Source organism: Mobula birostris, chromosome 30 (assembly GCF_030028105.1).
Source record: "Mobula birostris isolate sMobBir1 chromosome 30, sMobBir1.hap1, whole genome shotgun sequence".
Classification (NCBI taxonomy): domain Eukaryota; kingdom Metazoa; phylum Chordata; class Chondrichthyes; order Myliobatiformes; family Myliobatidae; genus Mobula; species Mobula birostris.
This window is the reverse complement of record NC_092399.1, coordinates 32203691-32224473: the sequence shown is the minus strand read 5'-3', so window position 1 is coordinate 32224473 and position 20783 is coordinate 32203691. Positions and strand designations below refer to the sequence as shown.

At 46.5% G+C, this 20783-nt stretch overlaps 1 protein-coding gene across 5 annotated transcripts in view; it reads left to right on the top strand.

Annotated features, from left to right (window-relative positions):
• LOC140190530 (mitogen-activated protein kinase kinase kinase 5) overlaps positions 1–20783 on the top strand; it is a 194952-nt gene that overhangs the window by 155057 nt on the left and 19112 nt on the right. For 4 of the 5 annotated variants that reach the window (XR_011883627.1, XM_072247181.1, XM_072247180.1 and 1 more), the window contains 4 exons: positions 1169–1274; positions 8772–9009; positions 12357–12469; positions 19397–19497. Coding sequence is in view for 4 of the 5 variants with exons in the window: in XM_072247181.1 (XP_072103282.1) it covers positions 1169–1274; positions 8772–9009; positions 12357–12469; positions 19397–19497 (558 nt within the window). In the remaining variant the exon portion in view is untranslated. Of the gene's footprint in view, positions 1–1168; positions 1275–8771; positions 9010–12356; positions 12509–19396; positions 19498–20783 lie in introns of those variants that run through there. The other variant, XM_072247183.1, reaches the window with a different exon arrangement.

The window sequence follows — 20783 nt, the reverse complement described above, 5'->3', positions numbered from 1 at the left end:
CCCATGTCCAGAGCCACTCTGTTTAGACCAGGTATATCATCAGCAATTATTCTGGATTGACAGAACAAAGCAGGCATTAATTAAAGTGAGAACCGGCCTTCAAAACAAAAGCCTGTTCATAATTTAACTTCCACTGATACTTAAAGACCATCAAAACAGTCATTGGGTGTGAGATATTCTGTTTCTCTCCCAATGTTCATGGTAATTGGCTCCTACTTCATGATCAGATCAGGGAAACCATTACGTGACCATCTCCTGTGTTAACACGTTGTGTTGAAGACATATCATTGCCATTTAATACGTCGTTTTGTTAGCTAATATCCTGGCTGTTTATATATTCCGGGTGCCAGCATTAACAGTGTAACAAAAGAGGTATATTTTGGGTGTCTGGTTTATGTTTGAAATGCCCATGGCTGGTCTGAAGGGTTCCAAGCACAAAACACGAGACGCCCACACACTCGGAGTGTCTGCAGTAAGATAAAGATAATGTAAGTTCTGCCACTGTTAGTATTTTAACTGTATCTGGAATGATCGTTAAGGTAATGGTTTATTGTCCTCTGGTTCATTTTTGTCTGCCATCCTGAGCCTGATCTGACCTGCATGAGGCTTGAGACTGACAACAGTGTGGTTGGCTCAAAGTTCTCCACTGATGTTGTTAGTGATAACTAAGGACAGTATTGGGCATGACAGAAGCCTGTCGTTCCAGTAAAGTCCTCCACTCTAACGTTGGTAGATGAGCCATAACTGGAAGAGATGGCTCAGAACTTCTATGATCAACAGCTCACCATACTTTTCAATTATAGTCTCGGACATCTTTATATTACCTTCACTGCATCAGATCAGGCTTTCAGAGCGTTGGCCCACGGATTTGCTTAAAGAGCTGAATGGTTCAGTCCCGATCTTATTTAAGTTCCTAACAACCCAGGTAGGTACATTTCCAATTGCAAAATTCTGAAGTACATGGCACTCTGTGATATAATGTCTAGGACAATGTTTGTTAAGATGCAGGTACCTGAATTTTTGCATGATTTATGGAAGACGTAAGCAGGAGGCCGGCCAGCTGCCCAATACACTGTCCTTGAGATGAGGAGGCTGAAGGGTGCGGGAGGAATTCTCTGTAGCTCTTAGTAAAATTATTAGCCCTTATTAATAAGGCTTTTCTTTCTAGATGAGAAAAGTTCTTCGACAGCGCCAGATTAGACCACACCTGATGTTTGCCCTGGACAACATTATTCGCAAGGCCATGCAGATAACCTTTGCTGTTCTAATCCCAGGTGTGTAACGGGAACAGTGTTCCAGGTATCTTCCATCAGCATCTCCGTAGCAAGCAAGTATTTCCCAACAGCATAACTGAATATAGATCTTATATTGAAGCTACTCCTAGTTAGGTAAGCTTAGGTAAGCTGGTTAGAAGTTCAAACACCTGTTCAACTGGTCAAATCCGCTGGAGTTAGATTATGAGGACACGCAGTCCTCTTTTATTGTCATTTAGTAATTCATGCATTAAGAAATGATACAATGTTCCTCCAGAATGATATCACAGAAACACAAGACAAACAAGACTGAAAAACTGACAAAGACCACATAATTAGAACATATAGTTACAATAGTGCAAAGCAATACCGTAATTTGATAAGAACTGACCATGGGCACGGTAAAAAAAAGTCTCAAAGTCTCTCCAAAGTCTCATCATCTCAGGCAGACGGTAGAAGGAAGAAAAACTCTTCCTGCCATGAGCTTCCAGCGCCGCAAACTTGCCAATGCAGCACCCTGGAAGCACCCGACCACAGCTGACTCCTGAGTCCGTTCGAAAACTTCGAGCCTCCGACCAGCCTTCTGACACCGAGCACCATCTCTGCTGAGCGCTTTGACCCTGGCCCCAGCAACAGGCAATAGGCAAAGCCGAGGATTTGGGGCCTTCCCCTCCGGAGATTCTCGATCGCACAGTAGCAACAGCAGCGAAGCGGGCATTTCAGAAATTTCTCCAGATATTCCTCCGTGCTTCTCATGTCTGTCTCCATCAAATCAGGATTGTGCACGGCATCCTACTTACAAATACGATATCATTTCGGAGCGGCCGCGCGCTGCGTTGCACCGCCATCTTCTCCTCCCCTCCTAGTTGACGATGAGGGTCCAACTGCTCGCCATGGGAAGGTGACCAACTTTATAGCCTCATAGAGAAGTACAGCAGAGAAACAGGCCCTTCGGCCCACAAAGTCCATGCTGATCATCAACCGTCCACTTACACTAATTAATTCCACTTTATTTTTCACATTCCTATTAACTCTCCCCAATTCCTACCACTCACCTATACCTACACAATTTAGAGTGCCAATTACTGCGTCACCCCCCCTCCACCATGTTTTTGGAGCATCACAGTAGTGTAGTGGTTAGTGTGACACTATTACAATGCCAGTGACCCGGGTTCGATTCTGCCCATCTGTGCAGAGCTTGTGGGTTCTCCCCTATGACTGTGTGGGCTTCCTCTTGGTCAGGGGTTCCCAGTCTGGGGTCCACATGGCTGATGGCATAAAAAAACGTTGGGAAACCTTGCTCCGGGTGCTCCGGTTTCCTCCCACATTCCAAAGATGGACGGGTTAGCAGGTTAATTGGTCATGTGGGTGTGATTGTATGGCGCGAGCTGGTTGGGCCGGGAGGGCCTGCTACCATGTTGCATCTCTAAATTTCTGGGCGGTGGGAGGAAACGAGAGGAAGCCCAGCGGTAACAGGAAGAACGTGCAAACACCACACGAGCAGCGCCAGAGGGCAGGATTGAACCCAGGTCACTGGAGCGACAGGGCATCGGATCTAGCAGCTGCTCTGGGTGTCATCAAACCCTCTGAGTGTTACTGAAACTGCCTGATGCACACAAAGCATTGCGTGACCTTTCGGATTGCTCGCAGCCGGTGAAGGCCCCGAGGACTCACTGACCACACCATACCCATCCTTCCCTAGCAACATTACTTGTACATCCAGCCCACTTGTGTTCCCAGTCAATATTGATCCCTAAAGTAGCCAATGTCATGGTGAACAGGGATGGTAATGTCGCTTAATATCAGGTCAAGTTGGTCGGACTCTCTTTATTTTTATTTAGAGATACAATATGGTAACAGCCCAACGAGCCCACACTGCCCAATTACACTATGTAACCAATTGACCAACTAACTCATACATCTTTTGGAATGTGGGATGAAACCTACAAGGAAATGCACAAACTCCTTTCAGACAGATTCGCAATTGAACCCACACTAGGCCGTACTAGCCTTGCACTAAACGCTGTAACTATCGTGCAGTCCTGTACACGTTTTGGAGACTATCTTCTTGGAGATAGTTTTGGCTTGTCACGTCGAGTTCTACAGTAGGGAAATAGGCTCTTTCGGCCTGCTAAGTCTGCCCCAACACATTTATACCAGCCCACTTTGTCCTCGCCACTTGTTACCTGCAAGTGTTGCTTGTCATTTATTAGCCCAAAGCTGTACTTTGCCCAGAACTTGCTGAATACGGCCACATTATCTGAAGATCCACAGCTGGACCAAGAGCTGCGTTGAAGATGTATAAATTATGCTAAGCACTGCGTGATCAGTGGTGAACATCACAACTTATCGTGGAAAGAAGCAGCTGAAGATGGTTGTGCCTAGGACACTGCTCTGGAGAACTCCTGCCGCAATGTTCTCACACTTCTTTTTGGTAGCATTTCCCAATATCATAGGGAAGTCACAGCAACCCCTGCCCTTTGTGAAGTTTATAAATGGCTTGGATGAGGATGTGGAAGTGTGCAGATACCACAACGGTTGGTGGTACAATGGATAATGTAGAAGGGTTGCAACGGGATGTTACTGGATGCAGAGCTGGGCTGAGATGTGGCAGATGGAGTTCAATCCTGAAAAGTGTGAAGTGATTCACTTTGGAAGGTTGAACTTGATGGCAGAGGGCAGGATTAGTGGCAGCATTCTGAGCAGTGTAGAGGAACAGAGAAATCTTGGGGTTCACATACATAGGTCCCTCAAAGTTGCAGAGCAAGTTGATATGCTGGTTGGCCTTTGATAGTCGGGGGATTGAGTTCAAGAGCAGCGAGATAATAAGGCATCTCTACTCCATTCTGGTTAGACTGCACTCGGAGTATTGTGTTTAGTTCTGGTTGCCACAAGGATGTGAAAGTTTTAGAGGATGGAGAAGAGATTACCAAGATGAGGCCTGGATTAGAAAGCATGCCTTATGTGGGCAGGTTGAGCTAGCCAGGGCCTTTCCCTTGGGGGAGAAGGAGGATAAGAGGTGACTTGATAGAGGTGTACAAGGCAGCCAGAGACTTTTTCCCAGTGCAGAAATGGCCAATACAAGGAAGCATAACTTTAAGTTGTTGGGCAGAAAGTATAGTGGGCACGTGTTGGCTGGCCATTGTATCCAACAATGTGCGGGAGAGTTCTAGGAGCAGAAAAGCCACTGCACTGGGTCAGTTCCACTCTCTCGACCTGGGAAGTCCTGGTCCAGTGGTACGAATAGACCTCACACATTGGGGTTGCCCTTGGTTACAGTAGGTGAACATGTCTACTTCTGTTCCTTGTCAAGCCCTTTGTTCTCCAAGAAACATTGCAGAACCACTTTCCTGGTTGTTGGATCTCATCCACCCAGTGTGCCAGAGCTGACTTCACATGTTAGGACAGGCATGTCCCTATCTCACTGGGGTATGAGCCCCCCCCCCCCCGTTACCCTCGCCTGGTTTAGCCTGCCTACTTGGAGCCACTGGTGAGGGCCGAGTGTCTGGCGGGGTCCAAGGGTGAGTGAGCCGCCCCAGAATGGACGTGACAAGCCCCTTCACCGGAGGCGCTACCCCAGAGCGGGGATGTAAGAGGCAGGTAGGTGTGTGTAATGCACTTGGAGGGTGGTGACAGAGGCAGATACATTAGGGAAATTTGAGACTCTTAGATTGGCACATGGATGATAAAACAATGGAGGGCTACGTGGGAGGGAAGGGTTAGATTGATCCTGAAGTGGGTTGAAGGGTCAACACAACATTGTGTGCCCAAAGGCCTGTATTGTGCTGAGTACTCGATGGTCTATCTCTGGTGTTAATCAGTGTCCCTGGTATTTCACTCTGTGAAGCACAGCTCTTTCTCCACATCTGGATCAGGGCTGTAGTGAAGTCTGCGTCAAAGTGGTCTGTGCACCAACAGAACCCCAAACTGAGTGTCAGTCGGAAGTTTGCTGGTGGGTATATACCACAGTAATGTCCTCCCATCTGCTTGCTGATGACCGACGGCAGGGGAAAGGGCAGGGGAAGTCCTGTTCCACAATTGTCTGGCTCGGGTTGTGGCTTTCCCTGGAGCAGAAACATTCTGTGGTGCAGTCAGCATCTGCTGTGGTCACAGCACCTACTCTAACCAGTGCCCACAGCTGTTTCTTCGTATCACATAGAGTGAGTCCACTTAATTGAAGACAGGTACAAGGTGGGAGGAGTGAGGTTCCGAACTGGTGGGTCTGCACTGTAACACCGTACTGAAGGACGCAGGTCTGCCTGGCTTCTGATTTAAGATGGTGCTGGGGAAACACGGTGATGCCTTGCTGGCAGCAAACGAAACCTCGAACGACTTGATTACTCACACTTTTTCTGGGCGGCGATCACCGCAGTCCATAGCCTATAACGTTCCCTTCGGAGTTGAGGTTCAGAACCGCCCGTACAACCTGGCATTTATGCGGTGTGAACCAAAGTCTAGACGATGCTGGATGGTCGTGGAGAGTACGGGCTGAACTGAGGTGGTGGAGGCCGAGCTCAAGGGCGAGGGACGAGCCATTGTTGGAGCAGACTTGGAGCCGATTCAGAGCTGCAGAGCTCAGGCGGTGCAGAGTCAAGACAGCGGGATTACTGGATCATCTGTGCTGCCAACACTGAAGGATATAACCTATCAGCCAGCCACCTACTCCCAAATCCTCGCACTCTCTGTCTTCTCTCCTACAGCCACATAACTTTCTCAGAGAGGCAGGAAATAGAAAAGAGATGTGGGGCCATTATGCAGGTATAATTGTGCTGAACACCTTGATGACAGGTGGGAGGCAAAGTGAAACAGGTAGCAGGTAAATGACATAGAACACACTACAGCCACCTGGCCCACGATGTTGTGCCGGCATTTTAACCTAACCCTTTCCTCCTAAATAGCCCTCCATTTTTCCTTCAACCATATGTCTTTTTCTAAGAGTCTCTTACGTGTCACATAAAGTCTTCTCAGGCTTCCAGCCAGGTACAGCTGTCAATTTTAACCGATACTTTGGTAACAAACTCTGCCATCTTCATCAGGAATTATGCCCGGGTATATCCAGTGTAGTGGAATATATACTCAGCACCTGTCATCAGGCCCTCCTGATTGGTTAGTCCTCAACCAATCAGGTTTCTGCTGTCCCACCTTGTTTAAAACCGTATTCCAGTTCTTATTCAGAGTGAGACCTTCGTCTTTGTTAAAATTCTTATTCTCTAGTTTTATTTCAATGGCTTCCTTCACCCAGAGGTCCCAAAAGCCATCATCCTGGCACAATAGTTTTCTGCCGTCGATGCCAATGCTGTGGTCATTGCAATACAGTGTTCTGTTACCACCGATTTCTCTGGCAAACTCAAATGGATACACCTCTGATGCTCCTATGCAGCTTATTCGGGTCAAAGCTGACATAGGACTCAGGACGGCTGGTGTTTACGGGATTTCCTGTGAATGCGGAACATCATGTATCAGCCAAATGGGACACACGGTGGAAACCCGCATGAAGGAGCACAGGAGACGTATCCGTTTGGGTTACCTGGAGAAGTCGGTGATAGCAGAGCACTGCATCCGCAATGACCACAGGGTTGACTCCAATGGCACAGAACTGCTGTGCTATGCCAATGGCTTTTGGGACCCTGGTGAGGGAATGTGTTCATCCATCGTCGCCGTCGATGAGGACCTTTACACCATTATGATGGTGTCGAGACTAGCGCGTGACTTGGATTTAAGTGAGGGAGAGTTGCGCAGCGTCAGCCTCACTCTCTCTTCCCAATTCCCGTCTGGATCCAGTGGCAAGACAGAGTCGAGACGGCTGGAGATGGGACTAGGCGCAGTGGATGACCTACACGTTCCATGACTCTTGCAGGGACCACCTTCTTGACCGTTGGATCTTCCATTGGTCTCATCCGCTCAATCCGCTGGAATCTGTCTTCTCAGGCTGGGATAGACAACTCCCTATCTCACCGAGGGTTTGAGACCCGTCAGCTACCCCCACCTGGTTTAGCCAGCTTGTCGAAGCCGTTGCCCGGGGTGTGGCCGCTGTCGCATGCAAACAGCTACGGGGAGCCACAGGTGAGAGCTGAGTGCCAGGTGGGGACCAAATGTGGACAAACCGCCCTGAAAAGGACGCGACATGTTCCCCCACCAGAGGTGCTACCCCTCCCTGACACCCCATACACCCCATAGAATAAGAACTTTAACAAAGACGAAGGTCTCGCTCTATATAAGAACTGGAATACAATTTTAAACAAAGTGGGACAGCGGAAACCTGATTGGTTGAGGACTAACCAATCAAGGGACAGATGACGGAAGTTGCATGTATATACCATCCGACTAGCCATGCCTTGGCATCATCCCTGATGAAGATGGCGGAGTTTGTCATCGGAACCTCGGTTAAACTTGACACCTGTTCCCAGATGGAAGTCCGAGAAGGGTTTATGCGCTGGGAAAGCACTAGATCCTATTCCTTTTAAGCGTCCCTAAAGTATTTGCCTCTACCACCACACCTGGCAGCACTTTCCACGCACCCACCACTCTCTGTGTGAAAAACTTACCTCTGACATCCCGCTATGCTTTCCTCCAATCTCATTAAAATTCTGTCTCATATTAGCCATTTCCGCCCTGGGGAAGGATCTCTGGATATCCACTCGATCTATGCATCTTATCATATACACCTCTATCAAGTCACCTCTCATCTTCCCTCACTCCAAAGAGAGAAGCCCTAGCTCGCTCAGCCTATCCTCATAAAACATGCCCTGTAATCCAGGCAGGGTCCTGGTGAATCTCCTCTGTGCCCTCTCTAAAGCTTCCACTGAGGCGACCAGGACTGAGCACAACATTCCACAGCAGACTCTGAAGCAAAAACAGAAAATGGTGGAAACCCCCAGCAGGTCAGGTGGCATCTGAGGAAAGAGAAACAGTGGGAAAAAGTGAGAAGCAAATAGGAGAGATGTGTTGAACAAAGAGAATGCCTACGAATAGATTTGGAATGGCTTGATGAGAACTTTAATTATCATAGACAGCTTTTGGTCTGTGTCATGTGCTATTGCCTTACAATGGGCAATAGCACATTACACATTCTGCCCGATGCCGGCCCCCTAGGCCTGAGTCAACGTAGTAGTAGTAATGTGCTATTGCCGGTAAGATGGCAGGCTACACTTTTAGACAAGTAGGTTAAGAAAAACTGATCCAACACGACAGAAAGACAGAAAATAAAAGATGTTGGAAAACCCTCCAGGGCAAGCAGCATCTGTGGAAAGAGAAAAACGCAAACAACAGGAATTCTGCAGATGCTGGAAATTCAAGCAACACACATCAAAGTTGTTGAAACGTCGACTGCACCTCTTCCTACAGATGCTGCTTGGCCTGCTGTGTTCACCAGCAACTTTGATGTGTGTTGTCTGTGGAAAGAGAAACTGTTTCAGGTACTGCCTGTCCAGCTGAGCTTTTCTAGCATTTTCTGTTTTTACTTCAGATTTCCAGCGACTTGTTTAGCTTTCAACAGACACTTTCTTTTCCTTCCTTCAGAGCTGAAGCTTCAGATTGAGAGCTCATCTGACCTGGAGACAGATGAACGAGGCACAGCTGACTTTCCGTGCAATGGGAGTCTCAGTGACGTGGGGGAGACGGAGGCGATGGAGCTCCAGAACGACGGAGCGGGGACCTCTGGCGTGAGCACACTCAGTCACTCAATGTCGTATGATTCCCAGCAGAACACCTGCCCTCGCGTCCTGCAGCTCAGCCGACTGAGGGCGGAAACAAACCGGTATGAAGTGGTGGAAGGCAAAGCGCATATCCCTCAACACACCTTTGTCGAGGTTGGGTGGCCGCCCCACGAACAAGTCCGTAGCTCGGGGCAATGAGTGTAAGAGTCAGGATGGTCTGTCACGGCTGTTTAAAATGGACTGGGCAACACTTGGAGAACTGTGCAGCGTTCTGGCCTCCTGTTGCAAGACAGGTGTGAAAGGGTAGAGAAGAGGTTTACCAGGATTTTGCCTGAATTAAACGGTATGATCCAGAAGGAGAGGTTGGACAAATTCAGATTGTTTACTCCAGAATGTTCGAGGCTAAGGGGAACATTGGCATTTATTTTAAGGGGAATAGAATATAAAAGCAAGGAGATAATGCTGAGCCTTTATAAGACACTAGTCAGGCCGCACTTGGAGCATAGTCAACAGTTTTGGGCCCCATATCTCAGAAAGGATGTGTTGTCATTGGAGAGAGTCTGGAAGAGGTTGATGAGGATGATTCCGGGAATGAGGGGGTTAGAATATGAGGAGTGTTTCGCAGGTTTGGGCCTGTGCTCACTGGGATTTAGAAGAATGTGTGGGGATCTCATTGAAACCTACCGAATGTTGAAAAGACTAGATAGGGTGGATGTGGAGAGAATGTTTCCTGTGGTGGGGGCATCCATAACTAGAGGGCGCAGCCTCAAAATTGAGGGGCGACCCTTTTAGAACAGAGGCAAGGAGGAATTTTTTTTAGCCAGAGAGTAGTGAATCTGTGGAAGGCTGTGCTACAGACTGCGGTGGAGGCCAAGTCCGTGGGTATATCTAAGGCAGAATCAGTCAGGGCATCAAAGGATATGGCGAGAAGGCCGGTGCATGGGGTTGAGTGGGATCCAGGATCAGCCATGATGGAATGGTGCAGCAGACTCGATGGGCTGAATGGCCTAAATCTGTTCCTATGTCTTATGGTCTTGTGGTGTTGTAGAACAGTACAGTCCCTTCAAGCCACAATATTGTGCTGACCTTTTAACTTACTCTAAAATTAATTTAATTCTTCCCTTCCACAGAGCTCATTTTTTTCATCCATGTGCCTTTCTAAGAGTCTTTTAAATGTCCCTACACCTGATAGACATTTATAAAACTGTGAGGGGCATAGAGTAGATGGCCAGAATCCACTTCCCAGACAGAAATGCAAAGCATATGATGGCATGCATTTAAGGTGGGTGGGCGGAAAGTTTAAGGGAGATGTTCGGGAGAGGTATTTTACGGAGAGGTATTTTACACAGAGGTGCCTGGCATGAGCTGCCAGGATGGCGGTGGGAGCATATTTGATAGTGGTGTTTAAGAGGCTTGTGGGGAGGCATATGTATATGGTGGGAATGGAGGATTACGGATCATGTGCAAGGAGAAGAGATTTAGTTCAATTTGCCATTGCGTTCAGCACAGGCATGGTGGGCCGTAAAGTCTGTACTCTTGTATGTTCTGTGTTCTAAGCGATCAGGAGGAGCTGTGTGATCCTCCTCCACCTACTCGGGCCAATTCCCATCTGTATTTACTCACCTCTATCCATGATGTAAGTGTCCAAATGCTCTCCCTGCCTTAGATTTTGTCTTGATGTTCTCATGGCACCTGCAGCCATTTGGGAGAAGGCCCCAGGTCTCCACCTCTCTTTGCATGGTAAAATACTTCTGCATTGCATTTGTGTGTGATGTGAGTCAAATTTTCAGGCTTATCCTTCCTCATACTGAACTCGCCTTCTAAATGGAACAACTCCTCCACATCTGCCCCATTTTAAACAGCCCAGTTGAAGCTGTCTATGCTAAAACTATAAGGCCTGTATTTGTGATTTAGCCTGTAAACCCAGCTGGCTTGGGACCTTGTCAAGAGAGGTCTGAGGGTTAGGAGCTCCATTTGGAGTGCGTTTCCTCAGTGGGATGTCAGGAAGAACAAATGACCTGGAGTGACCCCCAACAACAGCACGTTCTTCACTCTGATCTCCTTCAGAAGGCGACAGATATTCCAGTCACTGTGGCAACTCTCCTGGTGATAAGCCTGAGATATTAACTGTTATTTTTGTGTTTTATTTTTATTTTCACTGATTATCAAGAGCTGTTCATCCTTGAGTACACTATGCAGTGATTGATATATTTAGTGGTTACATTATTAGGTACCTCCTCAGACATCCCACCCTGCAAAAACTCATTTCAGGGAGATCAATTTGCGGGAGACTCCCGGAACTTCCGGGAGAGGTGGGATGTCTGCAATAGGATAGCTCCTTAGCAGCTAGCCAGCTAGTTTAAATAACGTTAGCTATGCTAATGAATGAATGACACCTGTTAAACTCACCTCAACATGTCTCTTACGGTCTTAACCCACCATGGGCAATAGAAAAGTCACTGTTGCAAACAGTGCAGCCAGCAACACCGTCATTATTTTTGACCCCTATTAGGCAGGGGTACACTTTAGTGTAGTCTGGGGTGACGTACGTTTTATATTTTCTTTTTTTGGAACACTCTGCCATGGCGCTCTCTCGCGTGCGCAGTCATTCTCTCTCTCTCTCTCTCTCTCGTGTTCTCTCGCCCTCGCGCTCTCAAAAAAATTGATTTCCGGGATATTGTATATAATTTGCGGGCATCAGGGAGCCACTATTAATATGCGGGAGACTCCCGGAACTTCCGGGAGAGGTGGGATGTCTGCCTCCTGTACCTATACAGTGGCCACTGAGTGCATGGCTGTGGTCTCCATATGCTGTAATCCTTCTCCTCAAGGTTCGATGTGTTATGTGTTGAGAGATGCTCTTTTGTACCATTGCCTTCTGTCAGCTTGAACCAATTTGGCCATTTTCCTCCGACCTGTAGCATTAGCAAGGCGTTTTTGTCCACAGAATTGTCGCTCACTGGATGTTTTTTGTTTTTTGCACCATTCTCTGTAAACTCTGGAGATTGTTGATCTCCTGGTGTTTTCATGCACAACAGTCTTTAGAGTTCATTGAGAATGATGCAAAAAACAAAAACAAAAACATTTGTGGCAAAAGTGCTTTATTCATGAGAGAGGTCAGAGGAGAATGGCCAGACTGGTTCAAGCTGACAGAACGGGGACAGTAACACAGATAACCACACGTTACAACAGTGGCGTGCAGAAGAGCATCTCCAAATGCACAACACGTTGAGCCATGAAGTGGATGGGATACAGCAGCAGAAGACCACAACCAGGTTCCACTCCAGTACCTAATGAAGTGTCCACTGGGTGTATATGTAGCTTCCTCCCTGTCCGGACAGAACGTGGATGTGCATTGGCCTGTGGACTGATCCTGGCTATGGGCTGAAGAGGGGAGGAATTGACAATTAACTACGTGGGTCACCTGTATTAAACTTCTGCTTTACAGGCTTCTGGAAAACCTTGCGGAGAAAGAGTGCAAGTACCAACAACTACTGTCGCAACTTCTCCATCAGAAAGACCACGTCATCAGCCTGCTGCGAGAGAGGTCAGAATCTGTGGGTAAGTGAGGGAGGCAGCAGCAGGACTAGCAGAAAACCGGTGAGCTGAGAATAAAATGTTTGGTCTTTTCCAGTTTCACAACTGTTTATACTTGCATCTTCCAGTCCCATCCTCCACTCCACCCCACCCAGCCTTCCCATACAAGCACTGTCCATCAGCCTGATCGGCCTCGGTTTTGTTTAATGGAAACACAAGGGACCATGCAGACGATGTAAGTCCAGGACAACACACAAAATGCTGGCGGTGCTCAGCAGGTCAGGCGGTATCAATGGAGGAGAATAGGTGGTCAGCGTTTTGGCTGAGTCCCTTCGTATCCCCCTCCAGGCCTGCTGATCTCCTCCAGCATTTTGTGTGTTGCGTTTGCTGAACAGGTTGAGTTGAGAGGCAGCACGTGGAATATTATCTGTGATGACTCAAAAATAAGGGGGCGTCAGTTATGCTGAGGAGAGCTGTTGCTGGACGATCCTCTCTTTCTTTTTAAACCTTTTTATTAATTTTCCAAAATTATAAACAGAATAACAATATTGATACAGAGAGATTGGAATAATCTTATTGTTGATAAACATGTACAAAAAAGACTTCAAATGATACAGGTGTAATAGACTTACAAACTCTTAATATAGTTAATCATAGAGAAAAAAGAAATAAAAAGAAAAAAAATACAAAGAACCCCACCCCCAAAAAAAAACAAAAAAAAAACTGAATACTAAACCCAAAAAGAAAGCAAACAGAACAAAACAAGGCTGGACCAATATCTTAAATCGAACACATTCAATAATGTCGTCAACTCCGCTCCTCTATTCATATATTTTAAGTTAATAAGAAGGATTCGGAAAAGGTCAAGTTACATCATATGACAATGTTGAATAAATGGTTTCCAAGTCTCTTCAAATTTAACCGAAGGATCAAAAATGTCACTTCCAATTTTTTCTAAATTTAAACATGATATAGTTTGGGAAAACCATTGGAATGTAGTAGGAGGACTGGTCTCCTTCCAGTTCAATAAAATGGATCTTCTGGCCATTAAAGTAACAAATGCGATCATCCGACAGGCTGAAGGGGATAAAAATCTATGTTCCAACAATAGCAAACCAAAAATTGCCGTAATAGGATGGGGTTGTAAGTCAAAATGCAAAACTGTTGAAATAATATCAAAAATATCTTTCCAGAATTTTTCCAAGCGAGGGCAGGACCAAAACATATGAGTCAAGGAAGCCACCTCAGAGTGACATCTGTCACAGATAGGGTTTATATGGGAATAAAAACGAGCTAGTTTATCTTTAGTCATATAGGCCCTATGCACTACTTTAAATTGTATTAGTGTATGTTTGGCACATATAGAGGAAGTTGGACGATCCTGAGTACGAGTAATGTTCAGTCTCCCAGCTCCTCCTGTTCTGCCATCTTTGCTTCACTGATGAGACCCACCACACAGTTGCCTCTGTGCTGTCTTCCGAATTCCTGAACCATTGCTACCCCTCCACCACAGTGTGCTGAGCCCTTAGCCCTGAGAATACGTCTCATCTACTTCCAATGTGTCTGGTCTCAACCCTTCTCCTTTTGTACTGAGCCAAGATGTCATTCCCCAGTCCTCACCTTGGGTCCACCAGCCTTTACATTCAACAGATTGTTTGGCAACTTCTACCTGTTCCAACGAGATTCCGCACATTTTCCTCTCCTCTTTCACCATCTCAGGAAGATCACTCCCTCTGCCATTTCCTTAATCTTCTCCTCTGCCTCCACCAACAGCTCCCCGCTTTATAACACTTTTCCGTGCCACTGCAGGAGGAACATCGCCTGCCTTCCCACCATCCTGGACATTTCTCCCAGGTCCAGGCCTCGGACTTCTTCCAGCTTACTGCAATTGGTGATCACACTGTGCTCTCCTCCACATTGAAATAATCAAGCACGGACTGGGTGGCCGTCACTTCAGTCTACAGGAGTGACCCGAAGCTTCCAGTAGCCTGCCACTTTGATTCTTCATCCTCCTCCCACTCAGATCTCCCTGTGTCTGCTGTGCTATTACAATAAGGCCATTGCAACTTTCTGGCCTTAATACTGAATTCTCCAACTTTAGATAAACAGCTCTCCCTGTCTGTGTTAGGACTGTCCTTTTCTACTGTGCAACATCTGTCTGTGATAATGGGTCATTTCTTCTCTATCTGTTGGTACAGTCTGACCTGCAGGGTTGTCTGACAGCCCAGCGATTATCCGCACAAAACTGTGACAAAGAAGCATCATCACCCTCTCACTGCACTCATTAACCCATTTGACTGGGTCTCAGGCTATCACAGAATATTCCCTTTATCCTGTTCATCCTTCTCTGCAACGTAAAGCTATCTCCTTTTTCCCTCTTTCCCAGTTCTGCAACACACACTCAAAACGCTGGAGGCCCGAAACGTCGACTGTTCACTCTTTTCCACAGATGCTGCCTGGCCTGCTGAGTTTCTCCGGCAATTTGTGTGCGTTGCTTGGATTTCCGCCATCTGCAGATTTTCTTGTCTTTCTGATAAAGGGTTTTTGCTTTATGCTCTGTTCCTAGAGTCATCCACCATAACTCACTTCCTCATCTCATGGCCCCGTTCACCAGTTTGGTCAGCCACTGCTGTTGAAACACCTGAACTCCCCTCCAGCCTGATTTAGCCCTCAAATCCACAACCTCTTCCTTCCTGACCCGGTTCCAAATATGGCATTGTTTTAAACATCCTGTGGTGTGCAGAATATCAGTGCACAGAGCATTAATCTGGAAGCTGGAGAGTGCGCAGGAATGAGGTCTAGTGTGCGGAGTAGATTATTAGTGTGCAGGACGGTGTATCTGTGTGCAGGGTATTAGTGTACCCAGTAGAGAGGTGTGGGAAGAATACCAGTATGCAGGGGTAGAGAGTGTGAATAGAATATTAGTGTGCAGGGGTAGAGAGTGTGGGATTAGGGCACTAGTTGCGTAGGTGAGAGTGTCAGTGTCCAGAATGAAGTAAGGTGGAGTGGTGACAGGAAGGATACAGAGTGATTGTTTATAGAGTATTACGGTATAGAGGGTTTGGTTCAGTATGAGGATGTGCAAAGTTATCGTGCACAGAGTGAAGGTGCAGTGATGACCCCATAACCTCACACAGCTTGGGTGTCCCATGCCAGGTCTACAGTCACTGGTATCCTAAGCAGTAACCGTCAGGCTGCACTCTGGGGCAAATGCCTTTTCCGTGGCCAGTGTGAGAATACGGTTTCAATATTCGTCTTAAACCGGACCATTTTACCCTTCTGCACAGCCTTGCTTAGGCCGAGTTTTACACTCCTCTGCCCGTAGAGATGCTGAGATTTTAGAAAGGGTGCTGCAGAGGAATGAGAGGATTGATTCCCGGTTTAAATATCCTTTTTACCTGGAATTTGCTGGGTATCCGTACTTCTGGGAGGTGTGCACCTTCGCCGAGGCTTATGGCTTAAGATCTTGCTTATGGCAACCAGTTCTTTTATCAGAAAATGTTTGGGGCACTGTCAGACAAGTAAATTCAGAAGTTGGCTGGATGTTGGGCAGTTCCTCTTACAGAGACACTGGAGCCTTGGAGCAGGTTGCAAGCTGGGTTGGTGATTGCTGATCAAATGAATTCCTGCAGGAGAGAGCTGGGCCTGTCGCTGCCTGCAGCCAGCATCCTCAGGATTCCTGTAATACCAGGAAGGCTCGATCTGATTCCAACTGATCTGATCCACTGCAGTGGTTCATGGAGACCTTTCAGAGTTTCCTGAAAGCAGCAACACAGGCTGATAAGGGGTTGACAAAAACATTTGCTTTGCTTGCCTTCACAAGTCGGGGCATAGAAGAGAAGAGCTGGGACGTTATGTTGCAACTTTACAAAACACTGGGGTCGGCTGCACTTGGTGTACTGTGTGCAGTTCGGCCGCTACACGACAGGAAGGCTGAGCCTGTGCAGAGGAGATTCAGCAGGATGTTCCGTGATTTGGAGGAACTTAGTTAAATGAGGGAGGGAAGAGGTTGTTTGGATGGGCTGATTGTTTTCCTTGTGAAGGAGGCTAAGGGATGTTGTGGTGGAGGTACCTCTAAAGGTGGGCATGTGGCACGGTAGTAGAGTGGTTAGTGCCATGCTTCACAGTGACGGTGATCATAAGATTGGGGTTCAGTTTGTGACGATATCTGTTTGTGGGTTTCCTCCCACATTCTGAAAGGACGTGCAGTTAGGGTTAGTAAGTTGTGGGTGTGCTAAACTGGCATCAGTTAGGGTTAGTAAGTTGTGGGCGTGCTAAACTGGCATCAGTTAGGGTTAGTAAGTTGTGGGCGTGCTAAGCTGGCATCAGTTAGGGTTAGTAAGTTGTGGGCATGCTAAACTGGCATCAGTTAGGGTTAGTAAGTTGTGGGCGTGCTAAACTGGCATCAGTTAGGGTTAGTAAGTTGTGGGCATGCTAAACTGGCATCAGTTAGGGTTAGTAAGTTGTGAGTGTGCTAAACTGGCATCAGTTAGGGTTAGTAAGTTGTGGGCATGCTAAGCTGGCATCAGTTAGGGTTAGTGATTAGTGGGCATGCTAAACTGGCATCAGTTAGGGTTAGTAAGTTGTGGGCGTGCTAAACTGGCATCAGTTAGGGTTAGTAAGTTGTGGGCGTGCTAAGCTGGCATCAGTTAGGGTTAGTAAGTTGTGGGCATGCTAAACTGGCATCAGTTAGGGTTAGTAAGTTGTGGGCGTGCTAAACTGGCATCAGTTAGGGTTAGTGATTAGTGGGCATGCTAAGCTGGCATCAGTTAGGGTTAGTAAGTTGTGGGCATGCTAAACTGGCATCAGAAGCATGGGGACACTTGCAGGCTGCCCCAGCATATCCCCAAACGGTGTTGGTTATTGGACGCAAGCGACACGCATTTGTTGTACACCGAACAGTATGTTTCGATGTTTTGATACACACGTCGCTACTCCAATCTAATCTTTGTCAGGATGGGGTAGAGAGTCAAATTTCTCTTCCCTCTGGTAGGGGTATTGAAAACAAGAGGGCATTGTCTTTCAGGTGAAAGAAGTTGTTTTGAAGGGAATTTTTTTACACAGAGGGTGGTTGATATCTATGATGTGTTGCCAGATACAATGATTATATTAATGAAGAGTTCTGATAAGCTTTTAAACAAGCATGTTACTGAAGGACATAGACCTAATGGAGGCAAATGGGATCTGTGCAGCTGGGTTAAAGGGATAGTATGGGTACGGTGGGCCAAAAGCTCTGTCTCTCTGCTTTACAACTCTGGCCAGCAGGTCTTTTCCCATTTGATTCTCCGGGTTGAATCAGCTGGTCATATCACTGAGCAGGTTGTAAGCTGGTCCAGTTCTTGGGACAGAGGACATCCAATGTCAAAGGGATTCCATCAGCGATCTCCCAGCTGCTCATAACTAAAAGGGCCTGTATCTATAGGGTGCCTTCCACAATCACAGGACATCAGGGTGGGCTTTACAGCCAATGATACTCTTCTCCTTTTACATTACTACTGTTGAACTCAAGACAACTCTTCTCACCAAGTCCCAGGAGCAGTAGAGGCCTTAAAGTGTGGTTCAGTCACATTGAAAGAGAGATGAGTTTTGACCCAGTCGCTAAGCAATTGTACCTGCTGTTCAAGATTTAACGTTTTCAATGATGTGGCACTGGGGGCTGTGCAGGTGTTATGAGCAGAAAGGCTGGAGTCCCTCTTCTACACCTTCAGTAGCAAGTTTATTTGGAGTCTAACTGCCTGCTAAAAACATGGTATTGGATTGAGTTGTTCTCCGCTCTTGGCAACTTGCAAACCGTGCGAGGAGACATTGTCAGAGCGCTGTTGATTGTGGAGTGTTCTCCAAAAGCTTGGCCTTTATATACTTTTCAATCAGTTGGCTGGGCATCGTTACAGAAACTCAGTTGTGATGTGCAGAGGAACTCTCGTCACTGAATGGGTGTGTGGCAAACTTTGTGCGTTGTGGTCTGGAATCTTGCCCACACTGGCTCATAAATAGGATCGAGGTTCTACGTGTCTGTACACAGAATTGTTTGCGGAAAACCAGGCTTCGAGGAATTCCCTCGCTTGCGCCACGACTTTCACTGAAATCTGTGCCCCTCCTCAATCTTCATAAGTAGAGACCAGGGAGAGTTGGCCACGCCACAGTACAGCCATTAGACTGTTCAGACAGTTCTTAGAAGTCAAGAATGAGGCATAAAGCTTGTTGCTTACGGCCATTTCATTAAATGTAATTAACATATAAAATAGTCAGATTCAAGTGGTTTTGACAACTGCCAGTGAAAACTAAGAAGTTTCTAGGAAAACACAGAAGCAGTTGTGTCATAATTACTGGAAAATTCACTGAACGAGTACATGTATATGGGTTATTATATACAAAAACAAGCCAGCCTCGGTAAGTTAAGCAACAAGAAAAATAACCCCAATCCAACAATACCCTGGAGCTTCCTTATTCCATTTGGAATGCTGTATACTCATTGAAGGGAAGGAAGTGCAGAGAATGATATTGGTAACACTGCCCTTGAGTTAATTTTAGGGGAGGAAGGTGCTGACATCCCACAGGACAAATGTCAGAAATTAGAGATATTAAGAGCCAGATTAGTTCTATGTGAAAGAGAGTTCCAGTTAACAAGATTTATGATTGAGTGAGTAGATTGTTTGCTCATGACTAGGGCTCCCAAGGAGTCAAAATAACAACCGCAGAACTTTTTTTCAAAATATAAAGTGCAATAAATAAGCCAGTCTTGGGTTTGGATTCAAATAACAATGAACATGTTTTCTGGAGTGAGATTGGAATGAGAGATGAATTGTTTAGACACTGATTGGACAAGGCTGGGCTTGTTAACCGTTTCCTGTTCTAATTCAGACAGAATATGATCTCTGTGTGTCTTGAAATTGAAAACAACGTTCCTGCAATAATACTTGATAAACATTCTCCTGCAATGTTCCTGCTTAGGTGTCCAGTGCAGCTTCCAATCAACACTTGCCAATTCCAAAACTGAAGAACTCACAGAGTGGCTACTAACAACGCAAGTTGACCAACAGACAATTGACAAGGTAGGATAAAGTGCCGAGGAATAGTATATAATAGTATCCTCCCGCACCTCACTGGGACATCGGGCAGCAGCCTTGCTGTTTCTTCAGCTATTGTCTGTTTTACGGGGCAGAGTTGCTGGCTCGACACGCAAACCATCGTGGGTGGAAAGCGTGCAAGGAGCTGGCTGGATTTGAACCCAGAACCACTCTCCTCGAAGTCTGGTGCAGATGTCACTGCACCACCTGCTGGCACTGAGGTGTAGTGCTGTAGACTTATAGTAGGTGTCAATTCGAGTGAGATTGCTAAAGGCATTCCTTGCAATATGACGTGTTGAGAACTGGAGGGAGGGATGAAGATGTGTTTATCATCTTCCTGTTGAAGGGTCTCGGCCCAAAAGGTCGACTATTTATTCATTTCCGTTAGGTGCTGCCTGACCTGCTGGGCTCCTCCAGCATTTTGTGCGTGTTGCACCAGAATTTCAGTAACTGCAGGATCTCTCGTGTTTATTGTAAGTTACCAAGTAACGTATGAAGGGGAGGGCAGGCTACTTCTAGGAAAGGTTTGGGAGCATTGTCGTAATTCTCAGTCCCTTGCTCAAGACAAGCTAAGGGGAGAAAGGAGAAATGCAGCCATCTTATATGGAGCCATGATGTCCTCTTGAGCTGCTAATTTCTTTGACAAGTTGCCCATCAGCCATTAACTTCTTTAGTTGGTATATCCATTCTGAAAACATCTACCTGAATATCATCAGTGTTTACACTCCCCACCTGCAGGTTTCTGGATGTCCACCATGGTTTCATGGTAGCTGCTAGAAATCAGACATTGACAGTACTTGGTAACAGGTCCTGAACTGCTCGAACTCTGCTCTTGTCAAGTGCTGAAGCTGGGAATGCTGCTGGGAAGCTCCAAGAGGCCCAGCTGTACTTTAGGGAGCCTTGTTCTCACTGGTATAGACCTCGTAATGTTCAAAATGTGCACAACAGAGCCCAGGAAGGCCCTCGACTTTAGCTCGGATTTGCCTGGTCCGATGTTCACAGATCCCCAGCTCACCCAGTCCGTGGAGGAAGATCTCCCAACAATGAAGATTAGGGCTGATGATGAAGGTGAATACAAGGTGGGGAAGTTATTTGAGAATGGTGGCATTTAGCTAACTCCTGAAGAGTGACATATCGGTGTTGATCGGCCTGGTCTGGCTGTGTCATCCTTTTTTTTTGTAATTTTTTTTATTGAATTTCATCATCAAACAAACATTTCCATAAGATGTATTTCAGATACTGTACATATATATCATATAATCACATTTGTC